Source organism: Lissotriton vulgaris, chromosome 8 (assembly GCF_964263255.1).
Source record: "Lissotriton vulgaris chromosome 8, aLisVul1.2, whole genome shotgun sequence".
NCBI lineage: Eukaryota > Metazoa > Chordata > Amphibia > Caudata > Salamandridae > Lissotriton > Lissotriton vulgaris.
In genome coordinates this window covers 1545319175-1545332681 of record NC_141696.1, presented here as the reverse complement: position 1 = coordinate 1545332681, position 13507 = coordinate 1545319175, and the positions used below count along the sequence as shown (strand labels likewise).

At 45.1% G+C, this 13507-nt stretch overlaps 1 protein-coding gene across 1 annotated transcript in view; it reads left to right on the top strand.

The window, feature by feature from the left end:
• Window positions 1-13507, top strand: part of LOC147700329 (uncharacterized) — a 160530-nt gene that overhangs the window by 91482 nt on the left and 55541 nt on the right. Inside the window, exons 4-7 of the mRNA XM_086936306.1 lie at window positions 2565-2747; window positions 4501-4590; window positions 4788-4817; window positions 5314-5391. Coding sequence (XP_086792432.1) covers window positions 2565-2747; window positions 4501-4590; window positions 4788-4817; window positions 5314-5391 — 381 coding nt within the window. The remainder of the gene's footprint in view (window positions 1-2564; window positions 2748-4500; window positions 4591-4787; window positions 4818-5313; window positions 5392-13507) is intronic.

The window sequence follows — 13507 nt, the reverse complement described above, 5'->3', positions numbered from 1 at the left end:
TATAGAACTAAGTAGATATCCCTGACACATGAAGTTGTCTCTTTTTGTCAGGGACATTTTTGTTTTCCATCTGAGGCATGGCGCACCCTGGCTGGAAAGGTCAGCAATAGAAGGTCTGCCCTAAATGGGGTGGGTCCTACAAGACTGTGAGCCTGGTTGCCCTGTGGAAGATTGGCTTGAATGTTAGGTGTGACGACTGAGCCAGCTGCAGCTCTGTGTCTCAATGAGAGAGAGCCTCAAGCCTGGTAGAGCTGGAGGGTCATTGAATTATCCCGCTCCACAAACCCCCTATACATGAGACTGGCCAAGCAAATGTAAATGTAAATGTATAGGCATTTATATAGCGCACTACTTACCCGGAGGGTCCCAAGGCGCTTCGACCGCTGCGAAACCCTTCCTGGCTTCCCTGAGATATGGTCCCTTAATGGGTATCTCCAGGGTGAGACCAGGCATCCCCGGCGGTCTGGTGGGGCCGTTAGTGAAGATGAGGCAAGCTAATGCCCAGAGTTGCCGAGTGTGATCGCTGATCAGAGTGGGCACCGAGGCGAGAGAATTATCGAGTCCGCTGACCCTGGTCCAGAAACTTGCCGCGCCGGGAATCGAACCCTGGTCCCGGGCCGTCCTCTGCTCTCGGGTCTGCCGCCTCTAACCAGTGAGCCACACTACTTCACCAAGCAGCTAGTGTGTCTACAACCTGGTTCTGTCGTTTCTACAGGATCTAGAATGATCTGCTAGTATGTGACAGTACTTGGACAGAGCATAGAGTTGTGTTTCAGCTACTCACTCCTCTACCCACAGTAGCAGGCTAAGCTGCCATTACGCTCATGCACTGGCAGACCAAAGGAAACCTCCTAATTTCTAGGTGGGCACACCTCCACGCAAATAATGTAATGATTAATTAAGATTGCTGAGAAGCTTGAACATAGCCACACGTCAATAATTATAAAGAGAGCCTGGCATTTTATGTTAAGTAAATTTAATTTGTAAGGCGCAACAGCTTCCCGGTGCCAGCCACAAGGGAACAGAGCAAAGTGAAAATTATTAGTTAAAAAGCCAGGTTTTTAAGACTTTACAGAATTTGACATACACAGTTTCATTGCGAAGCGATATGGGAAGAGAGTTCCACAAGGAGGGGCTCAGACAGGCAAAAGATTGACCGCTCATCTGTGACAATCCGATTCTGGGGACAGAGAATTTCACGTGAGTGGACGAGCGGAGGAGGCACTTAAGGCTGAACCAGGGCCTGCAGGTACTGGGGAGCCACTCCAGGTTTGATTTTAAGCATATAGCTCAGGGCTTTGAATGTAATTCAGTTCTCCAACCTGAGCCAATGAAGATCACACAGATAGCCAGAGACAGAGGCAACTCTAGGAACCTGGTATATCAATATGGCGGCGGAGTTCTGTACCACCTGCAACTTATGTGTCACATCCTTGTTAGTCCCCAGATAAAGAATGTTGCCGTAGTCAGTCTAGAGGTGACAAGAGCCTGGACTCCGGTTCTCTGGGTGTGATCAGGCAACATCCATATAATCTTTTTAAGACATTTCAGGATGGTAAAGCATGTTGCAGCCACCTTTACGGCTTGGTGTTGCATAGTTAATGAATCATCGATGATGAAGCCTAAGTTACGAACTTGGCGGGAGGGCTGAGAAAGAGCACCCATTTCAGTAGGCCAATGTTGAGGACCCCAAAGATCTTTATTCTTCCCTAGAATCAAGACCTCGATCTGCTCTTCATTGAGGTTGAGATAATTTGCCTGCATCCACGAAGCAATTTTACCCAAGCCCAACTGGAGGTGAGAAGCCTCAGACGCCCTCTCTACTGAGAGAGAGAAGATAATTTGGGTGTTGTCCGCATAGGAGAACAAGGGCAGCCCGGCTTCTTCCGCAATATCAGCCAAAGGTCTGACGTATATGTTAAACAATAATGGCTAAAAATGGAGACCTTGGGAAACCCCATAAGGTGAAGAATGGGTTTCGGAACTGGTTGTTGAAGAGAAGACCTGGAAAGTCCGGTTAGAGAGAAAAGAAATAAGCCAGTTAAGAGCCGACCCAATAACTCCCAATGATCTTAAGGCTTTCACTAACACGGTGTGAGACACCGTGTCACAAGCCGCGCTTAAGTCAAGTAGTATGAGGGCCACTGTGTCTCCAGAGTCTAGGTGGCTTGCAGTCTTTCCGTAACTCCAAGGAGTGTTGTTTCCGTTGAAAAGCCGGATTCCTTCTGTACTATCAACATACCGCCTCCATTGCAAGTGGATAGAAAGAGGAGATAAGACACGGTGGTGTTACAGTTAAACTGGAGAGTTATTAAAGCAATATATTATGAAATGAAGGGTTAAAGTCTTAGCTATGCCTTTCATTCTGGCCTTGTCAGGATCAGAAACCAGGACAGTTCTTAAGAAGATCCTAGTAGAATTATGCAATAGCGTGCGTGACCTATCACTTTTCTCTTTCTAAAAGTCACACATAATGAAATGTAGATGGTAAAACAAACTATTTCCTATTGAATGTGGTTCACTGTACGTTCTCAATACGATGTTTCTGTTTTCTGGTGTAACAGTTCCAGAATTGCACGTGTCAGCAATAAGCAGAGAGAGCGCCCCAAGTGCAAAGGATCCTTTGACCACAGATGGAAGGGAGGGCGCTCATCCAAAAATCACTGATCACCTCTGCACAGGCAGGAAGGAGACCCCAGATCTGCCCAGCACAGGCCAGCTTCAAGTTCACTATTTAAAAGTAGCAGGTAAGCCCTGTGGAATTACATAGCCATTTTTCTTGAATTTGTTTTGCATAGCGCAGTCTTGCCATTCAGCGCTTTAAGAAGAATCACTGTACCAACAAGAACAGTCATTCAGGTTAAGGGAGCCAGTATATTGTAGAGCTCTAGTGGACAAACGGACAAGACAATCCACTATCCTCAAGAGACTAATAAAGTAAACTACTCCTTATACTGGCGAGTGACTTTGAGCCCCATCAGATGTCATCTGAGCGTGCTGAAGCTGTTCCACTGCTGAGTGGAACTAGCTAGCGTGCTCGTAGCTGGACACAAATACAAGCTCACCAAACCTTCCCTAGCGTGCAGCACAGTTTGTAAAAGCATGCTGTAGATCCACTCCAAGAGAAACACAGTCTAGGACAGCAGCCAGGATAGTAGTAAGATCTGTATGATCTGTACTAAAGAAGTTGCTCTGACTATGAAGTAGTAGTAAGGAAAGCCAAGATGTAGATTACAAGTGACTTAAATCATTAAAGGCGTCAGAGGTCAAGAGCACATTCTCCTGAAAGTGTGGAGTCAATGGAAATGGGAAGGTGACAGAAGAGCAGGACCAATGCTTCGCCTCCAGAGACTGACGAAGAACTCACTCATTGATTTTTCCTTCAGTACAGAAGAAGAGTTTGCAATAGTAATGATCTCCAAGAGCATTAAAAAGATTGTTCCATAGTCGAAGAATTTAAAAACATTCACAGTCCAAATGTATCAAGGACACTGGGCCTCAATTTTGAGTGAGGCTGTCATTAGGTTAATTAAAAGTCATTAGTATTGTGAGCTGGGCCGACAGAAGGGTATAAGTCTAATAACAGATATGACACAGTAGAGAAAAGCAGAGATACAGATATCTATAAACATTAGCAGGTTCAGCTAGCAAAAAAATGGTTATAAAGACTCTCAGATGCATTTATATAGATAGAGGGACTCCCACAGGAAAGAGGAATCCCTGTCTTCACCCAGAAAATCCTAGTTCGTCATTCCCCATGATGAATTTGTGGGCACATGATAAATTGTCTACATGTAGACACCCCCAGCTCCTTTATGGAGTAATGGAACAGAGACTGTTGTCTTTTGTGTGTGTTATTAAAATGCACTCCTAACCCCCAGTGCTTGTGTTAGGTTTGGAAGACTATTTGTCTTTTTTTTAAAAATAGGAGTCCCACTGTTTTCCCCAAACCTTGTGGAATTTTTTGGGGCATCCTCTCGCTTTGTAAATAAGTTCTCATGTTTTCCACACCGTACCATGCCCCTCTTCCAAGCCACTGGTGGGAGGGCACTGTGGTCACTGTCCAGTAGAGGGCTATGTCCTATTAGGCATTTAGGGTACCCATCGCCGCCAGCATACTATGTCTGTGGGGTCCACCCACGTCTTCCATAATGCCCAAAAGAGCAATTCTGGGTTGCAAGTCGATTAAAGTCCTTACTACTGCAGAGCGAGTACCCAGGAGAATTGCCCAGTAGGTTTATATGTTAGAACAGCTCCAAACCATCTGGAGGTTTGGAAGATTATTGAAGATGTTTTTAAGTATCTGCTGCCTGCAGCTCCAGGTTCCAAGATCACTTTCCTTAAAGTATTCCTAGCATTACAACCTCTTTTACCTTCTAATGGTGCTAGCATAAAAATCTCTCATCTGTGATTTGCTTATTGAGGTCCTTGCATGCACTACAGCGTTCACTTTCCTTTTTTTTTCAAATAACCATTTATGTGTTTTTCCGGAATCTGCAGATATTTCTTCAAAAATCAAAGACGAGGTGGAGATTTGTTCCTTGGACCAGCAGAACCCTGGGACACAGCAACTCGTCCATAGTCCTGTAGGTGAGTGAACTGTGGACACTTGGAATGTGCATGGGAATGACTCTCCAATCCGATGCAAGGATAGTATTGTGTCTGTGTTCTGAAGCTATAGTAGTCGACTCATTCATCATTTGTTCTCTTTGCGTGGTTACTGCTTTGTGGTTTACAAACCATATCATTGGTTTAATCCCCTAATCCCTCTTTTCTTTCTCCTTCAGTGGATCATTCATGGATCCAGCATGTGAAAGGTATCTGTTTTGTTGCTGATGTCCCTGACTTTCATGCATCCATACCCATTTCTGTTCCAGTTACTGTATGTTATAGGCTCGTCCCATGCATTGTCCAATCGCAAATGCAAAGGAATGTTCCTTATGTTTATTGTCAGACTTGTGACGGGTCCGCCACCCTGTATGCGGTGGCAGTGCGTCTAACATGTTGTGTTTATCTTACACAGTTCTTATGACATGCCTTGTTTGTATGTTGAGGGAGCCACAGAATTTCTAGAAGGAAACATATTAATGTTTCTATGCACCTTCCATGTTCTGTCAAATCCAGAAAACAATGTATATCCATTACTTGCACTTCTATTGTTATCTTACCCACCTAAGTTTATATCGGGCAAACAATTTGGCGATGGTCACAGAACTGCATTTCCGACTGCAAAGGAGTAATGCTGTAGATACTGATGTAAACCTCAATGTTTCAATGTTTTGGATTATTGTGTGACCTTTGATCTTCTTTTAGAACTTGCTCTGAAGCTTGCACTTATTTACATAAACTGCAACAACAAGGTGATGAATGGAATGCTTGAATTAATCTCCAGTACGTGTTTTTTTGCCAACCGTGCCACTCTACGCAAAGGTCCGCCTTATGCAAATCAGTACCCGCCCTGCTACCAATGGGAACAGTCTGTCCTAAACTGCTAGTCGAGACCCTATCCAGGAGGTACCCCAAGCAACTGCAGACCGGTTTCGACCTACTTGGGACTCATCAGTGAAGGATCGGCCAGAATCAAGGAGGATTTGGATAAAGCTGGGTTAAATCTGAGATGGCACTGTGGGCAAAACAACAATGTGGCCCGAGTAATTGTCAGTGGCTCAAATTCATTCAGGCATCCCAACTATCACGATTTTTTGTATAGTTCAGTGCGATGCAGCCAGTGCAACTGGTATGGTCAGACGTAGGTCCCATGCTCACTTTGCCACTGGATCTGAACTGCACCTGTGTAGCGAGGTCCAGTTCAGGTGAATCCAGTCTTGGGTTGCTTGTGTCTTAGTTCAGAGAGGACCTGCCTGGCAGTTCGGGCTGGACTGTTCCTAATGGAGCAAGATCAAGACTGATGACTTTATGTCTAGGTCTAATCAGAGGTGGCATCGTGGGTAAGAAAAAGATGGACTGGGATGCGGCTGAGAGTAATTGGTTGTATCTGGAAACATTTTGGAGCAATTCCCACGATCCTCCACAGGAGGCATTGTGTGACTCTTTACGGGATGCATCCTGCTCCGAATGTGACATCAACCGTTGTATATGCACCACCTCCACGCACTGACGTCAGTTCCTTTCTTTTCTCATCTACAGATGCAGATCCGGTACTTCTTGAATCCTGTCACTTTTGAAAGAGATTTTGCCCCTCAAAACCCACAACTAATTTGCAGACAATGTCAGTCACTAAGATTAGAGGGTTTAAACCTTGTTATGACTGTAACAGGCAGACATCTGTTACTGACCTCACAATGTCTGTCTATGGTGCCTTGGCTTATACAATACGACTCCGGTCATGTCCGTGGTGCGCCAAGATTCTGCAAGAAGGCTGTGCGTGACCGCGAGGCAAAACTCTATATTGACAAGCTCCATAAGTCTAGAAAGGCCTCACAGTTGAAGGTACTGCGGTCCCAGATGAAGTCAAAACCTCAGACACGCTTCAGAGGCCATTAAGGTCACAGTACTAAGGTTCATCTAATTAGTCCCACAAAAAACATAATAAACCCAAGCATGGATTTCCTCTGTCCTGCCACTCCCACCATTTGGAGTGGCACATGCTTCAGACAACTCTAGGCCTCGGAGTTGTTTTTACAACTCAAACACGAGTGCCACGATCAATGCCACCTGCTCAAGTGTTGTTGCCGGAAACACACCCAATAGTTATCGGATTTAAAGACCCACGTCCCACCAGCCAGACCTAGACATTATGCCCACTCTGAACCAGACTATGCCTCACAGTATGATATTGGGAACAATGATGATGGCGACCAGTATGATGATGGCAATATTTTTGACAGCTTGTGGTTGAGGATGCCTGTGGTATGAATACCTTCGCCAGGCATTGGCTTTTCTTCCCCTAGTGCTCATATGACTTCTGAGGAATACCTCTGCGTTGCAACACTAATGCAGATAGTAGCTGAGGTACTTGACCGACTACTGACTCGAAAGGTCAAAACTAATGTGCTCACGGAGATCCTCAACCCAGCCCAATCCTACCAGGAACCTCTGCTCCTTTATAACAAGGGCTTGACTGATGTTCTGGTGGGTAACTGGGTAGGAGGAAATGCCTTCTTTGTATAGTCACCCCTAAGTTTTTGACTGATGCTGCTGGGTTTTCAACTCTGACAGTGCACTGAGGCCTGCTAACCAGACGTAACCTGACCCTAAAGTGTATGTCGAATTGGCAATACCCAATTGAAAATGGCTAATTTACCCTTAAGTCATAGTAAATTGCACCCTGGCATGTAAGTTAGAGAGGTACCCGAGGGCTTGAAGAACTGGTTGTGCCACCCTCGAGGCCCCCCAAGTAAAACAAGTCTGCCAGTTTGCCACTGCAGACTGTTAGAGCACCAGTGCAATGCTAACCCGACTTTGCCATTGAAAGCAATAACAGAGCCACCACTTCCTGTGGATATGTGTGTAAGTCACCCCTCTGGCAGGCTTACCGAGCCCTAAAGACATGGTGCAACATATGACTTAGGCAGGACATGTACTTTACATGTTCTGACAGTAAAACACGCAAAACAACCATTTTTACTGTGGAAAGACTTAGTCACCTAATTGGCGAGCACAGGGTCACACACTGACCCCCTCAGCTGTGCTAACTCTGGAACAGTGCGACCAAAATGGGCACTCCATGGTATCAAACAAGTTGTTACATTAAGCCCGACTTATATTTCAAGTCGAAATTAATGTACCTTTTTGCAGTGTGCACCTTGTTGCCCTTAAAACTCTTGTGCCTTCCACACATGGAGCCCTCCTGGAGAGACGTGCTAACACCTCTCTGGAAGGGGAACAATGGGGTGGGAGGGAAGGGGGTTGCAGGCCAGAGATGTGTCACCTCTTGGTTAGCCCCCAAAGGCAGGCTTCAAAGGGCAGATACGTAGCACCGGGGGGAGGGCTGCCCCATTGTTAAGTTAGACCTGCTGGCACGGAGGCAGAGAGGGGAAACCAGTATCCAAACCGGTTTCCCTTGGGGTGTGTAGCCCTGAGGTAGCCGCACCCCGTCACTGGGACCGTCAGTAGGTGAGTTATTGACTAAGGCAGGATCGGCCTGTGGCGGCGACTATGGGAAGATGGTAGTCTGTTGGCGACTGGACTTTGGCCAGACTGGAGCGAGCTTTGTGGGACATCGACCCTGCAATGAGGACCACTTGATCACCTTCATGGACCGCGGAATCAATTCAGGGAGTCCCTCAATGAACCCACTGCATCCGTTACATCCTTAGAGCATCTGCAGCATCCTTCATCCCTTGCATCAGGGCCACTCCATAGGAATCCATTGCAGTGCGGATAAATTACCTGGAACTGGTGAAGGAATGTTTCCCTTGTGAAGGTAGCTATTCTTGAGGACCTTGATGGTCCCCTTGACTAGCTCCCTGTCTTAATTGGTCACCCCAAGTACTTCTAACCAACCGCATTGACACACCTAAGTTTTCCTTGAAAGAGTTATTTAGTGTCCAATTCGCCGACTTTCATTCTAGTATCTAAATTCTGATTAAAAATATAGTCTATTTTTATAAATTGGTTTTGGATTTCTCAGGTGTCGGGTTGATTTCTTCTGAAATTATTTTTTTGCGGTTTAAAATGCTGGGATTCTGCACAAATACAGAACTATGCGGAGGAAATGGGACCTTGGTGTATAGGGACTGAGTCTTCCCACCCCCTTGGTACCCACAAACCCAGGACCGACTAACTATGGTGTCTCACTTGTTCTCCTACTCACTCCCAGAGAAACAAATGATTAGACACCCCAGAACAGAACACCCCTGATCTCTCAGGAATCGCGGTAACAAGACACACTCTTACGCTCACTCTCTTGTACTTGGTCCACAATAAGTTGTGACAGAGACACAAAACAGTTTAAAATATTTCTTTTAATTAATGTGCCCTACATGCAGTATACAAGCCAGAACAAGCAGGAAAATGCATAGTACAAATATTGTCAGCATAGCAGTCAGTTCATAAATCATGAACGTAGATGGCATCATAAAAAGACAATGAAGAAATGACTATAGTGCCTAACCTCCCTCCCCTTGTTAAGAAGAAGTATTATTATATAATTGAACATCTCAGGAATTTGTCAGCAGACCCCATACCTTAGCCTATAGATGGTAGATCTACATCATGGGTGCTGTCTCGCTCCTCTCCCTGGAGAGGTCCCTCTCCAAGTGTGTCTCACTTATTCGTGCACCCCACTAAAAACCCAAGTACGCTGTCCAAACAACAGCTGCATCGGTATGTTTTGTCTAAGGGCCAAGGACTTGCCAGAACCAAATAACAAGGGGCATTGTTGTTCGACCTTGCACATAATGTTCAGTAAAAATCCCAGGAACCTGCAGAGAGCAAACACAGCGATGAGTTCTCATGTGAAAGCAGTCTTTGAAATGATTGCAAAAAATAAAGGCGTGTAGTAACGTGTGCAAAGTAGCAGGAAAGCCGCAACGTGCTCATGCTAAGTTAGTGAAAAACGACAATGTCCCTATGTGCCACGTGACAATGCTTTACTCTTGTTCTTCTGTGTAAGCCTTGCTGCTCAGTGACACAGCTACCTGGGTTGAGCTGAGGATATTTACAGACAACACCTACTGGACCTAAACAAGTTGGTAAGTGTATTGCACAGTTAGGTTGCACAACCACACCTTATAATACACACCATTTGCTCACACTGGGCAAACCCAGAATCTTTCCCCTCAGTCTGTAGGCAAGTGGTGAGGCGGCAAAGGCCTGCTCATGGAGACCTGGACATTTTTTCTGCTACAACACCCTACTCCAGAAAGCATAATGGTACAGGCATCTCCCAACTTCCTGAACCCCCAGTTGTTTTACTGCCACTTCACCTGATGGTGAGTTCAATAGGATGGAGATATTTGTGGAACAAATGTTCTCCTTCACCAGCCTCATGCTACGCTCTATCAGTAAAACATGCCTTCTGAGCAGATATTTGCATGTGTTATTGGAGAAAGTGGTGGACATCTTCCCAGCTGTCCGACAGGAACTCTGACCAACCTTCCAATGACTCATATTGAATGACCAGGTTGCTGCAAAATACTCAATAAAATCCTGTCTGGACACTTCTAATTGTATGGGTAGGGCTGTCCGTATAAGCGTAGAGCTTAGGTCCCACGCCTGGTTTAGCTGCATGGGCTTTTTGTCCAGCAGAGCCTCATGGACATGTCTTTCATCAGCTTTGTGCTTTACGGAGCGAAGGCAGACACATCCCTGAGATTCAGAGAGAGCAAGCTTAGCTCTAACAGTTCTCCCAGCAGTAGCGTCCCTTTTGAGGCCTTGGTAGGGACTACCAACAGAGGCCGAGACGATATTGCCATCAGGAACAATAGGCGTCCCAGTGCTTACGAAGTTAAAGCTGGAAGCCTTTAGGAGCACAAGCGACTCAAACCCGAGCCCCTCCTCCTGCAGCCACCTCAAAATCACTTTAATTTGTCCTGTGCTGCTCACAATCGCCAAGTAAAGGTCGTATAATCTTTTACCTGCCTGGCTGGAGAATCATCATATTTGATCAATAGATGCTCAAGATCATAAAAAACACTCCCTACCTTTTCTGTCCTATCCTCTGGACATTCTACCTGCACCACAACACCTCCTGGAGAATCACTTGCCCATACCTGATGGAGAAGGTCAAGCACTCTTGGACAAGAGGGCAATAGAAAAGGTGCCAGCATAAAAGATCAGGACTAGTTGCTACTACCATTATTTCCTGGTGCCGAAAAAGGACAGAGGCCTTTTTCCTGTCCTTGATCTGTGGCCTCTACACTTCTTCTTCAGGAAGGATAAGTTCAAGATGCTCACTCTGGCCCAAGTTCTGTCTGCCATGCATCCAGGATTTTTTTTTTTTAGTATAAACAGTGGTTCTGTCGGGTATGCAATCTGATTACTTCAATGTATGAATTAAATCTTCTCACAGTTCAATTAGTCACAAGGTTACTTAAGACAATGCTCCAAAAGAGGAGCTTACTCACAATGCAAATCCAAAACCAAAAGCGTTCAGGGTAACCATCCGTTTCTAATCTTTGAATTATTATACATTCATAAATAAATACCCCGTTTGTACAAAAGAATTATTCAATCAAAACGTATTCACAATTTACAGATACTCTTTCTAAAAACGGCGCATTATACAATTGAGTGAATATAATGTGACATATAGTGAAATAGTGACATTCAAACGTGATTATATACAAGTGAGTGAAGGGAGGGGGAGAGAAAAAGGAAAGTCTTTTTTTGGCCAGTTCCAGTATTTGGTTATAATTATCCCAGTAATCCACTTAGGTTGGCTAAAATCAAACTGGATATCCTGTACTGGTCCAGTGGTTTCAATATCGTCGACATATCGACCCTATGGACTCCTTAGTTGAGGGTCTGGGGCGGGTCTTCTTCAGGACATGGGGCAGTGGCAAAGCGCCTGTTGGTTAGATAGGTCAGTTATCAGATTGGATTTGCAAAATTAGAGTGAGAAAAAGAATGATGAGTGGGACTCACTACTTGAAAACTCACCTAAGGGCCTTCGTGAGTTTAGACACTAGGATTATCGCTGTGGAAGTTATTTCGGGCGTAGTGGACTGTTCAAATCTGTGGGGTTAAATGAGCGTATGAAGAGCATTAACATATATCCATATCCGCTCTATCCCTCAGCATGGTGAACATATTCCATATACAAGTGGGTGAAGACTCACCCAGTCATTGATACTAGTGGTTCCCGTAATATTTCTGAAGGGGACCTCCGAGAGCCGGAAAATAATTGAATTGCTCCTTGAGACTCAGGTCGCCGTATTAATCGGACGATCTGTGGACGAGAAAATGGTTGCGTAGTCGGCGTGATATTTCTACGCATTAAAAAGGGAATACTAGCGAGCTTGATGTTCATAAACCATCATGGCAGTCTCACCTATTCCCGTGAATGCAGTCTATCGATCTGGAAGCGAGAACTGTAGCCATCCGCTCGCTCACACACCTTGTAATCGGCAATCCAGTAAGGACCAGGCCGATTGGTGCAAGTTAATTAACCTCGAGGACGCCGTTGCACGTAAGCGTCAACTTGTTAGTAGGCAACAGACCGAGGCACGCGCTGGATCACGTAAGTGTTGTCTGCATTGCTAGGCAACGGATTCCTACCTTTCGAGAACGCAGGCGTTGATTTGTACGCAAGCGTTGTTAGATTGCTGAGGAACAGAAAGAGTTACGCTCTGTTCACATGAAGCCATCACGGGTTCAGAATAGCCAGTTGGGATGTTTTACAACAAATACGACGTGGATTAGGTCCTATTTATTGCGATAGAGTATGTTACCATATTAATTGTGGCAGAATATCTGCGCATATAACTTGAAAAGTTGGCATTAAATGTGACAAATATTCATACACGATACTGACAACTGAATGCTCATCATATGGAATAACAATCATGCAAATGCAATATTATCATCACAAGATACAGACTTACAATAGATTTTACAGTGTGTCATTTTCATAGTATATAAACCACTGAAAAAGCGCAAAGAAGCGCACCAGGTTCATAACACAAGTAGTATGACAGCATTAATTCAATTTAAATACAGGAAAATGAGGTTGTAAGCCCATATGGTTACAGCTGCCCCATTTGCTTAGCTGTCTCCTCTAGTTCGTTCAACCCTTCCTGCACCGTATTGAGGGTGTATATCCACCTACACTCCTTGTAATTCAGTGATTTAGTAACAGATTCACCTCTTGCACTAGGTGTTATTTTCTCTAGGACCCTCCACCTGATGTCTTCTGGTGTGTGGCTATGGGTGTTAAAGTGTTCACGGGCACAAGGTCAGACTGATTTGCAAATGGCCATGTCTGAACTGGGGTGGCGTAGTGAGCTAAAGAACAGTGATGGATTAAACCCAGATCAGTTGACTTGGGGTGAGTGTTTGTATTGTCAACGCTCCGTCCATCATAACCTTTGGTTTTTCTTTGTTAAAGTGTTCTACCAACGGGGCACCCACATGTGTTGTAAAATTCTAGTTTTTAACTTTTGTTTTGTCTGTCCCACGTATGTCAAAGCACATGGGCATGTGATGGCATAAATGACCTGTGTGCTATTGCAGTTTGTGAAAGGTGTCAATTTAAATGTTCTTGTTTTGTGGGTAAAGCTCGAGCCCTCAAGGCAGTAGTCACACGCTCTGCAGTTCCCACATTTGTGGTGACCAGCCCCCGTGCTACCATCCAGGAGACTGGATGGTAGCACGGGGGCTTGTAGGATGAATATTTTTACATTCACATTCTGCAGTCCGACAGGCATTATCTGTTGTTTCAAGAAGCCCAGGATCAATTTCAGTTCTCTGTGCTGCCATTTGGCCTTGCCTGTGCCTCTCGGGTGTTCACCAAAGTGATGGTGGAGGTCACAGCCCATCTGCGGGGGTTGCCAATTTTCCCATGCCTTGGCAACTGGTTAATGAAGGCAGGTTCACCTCAAAC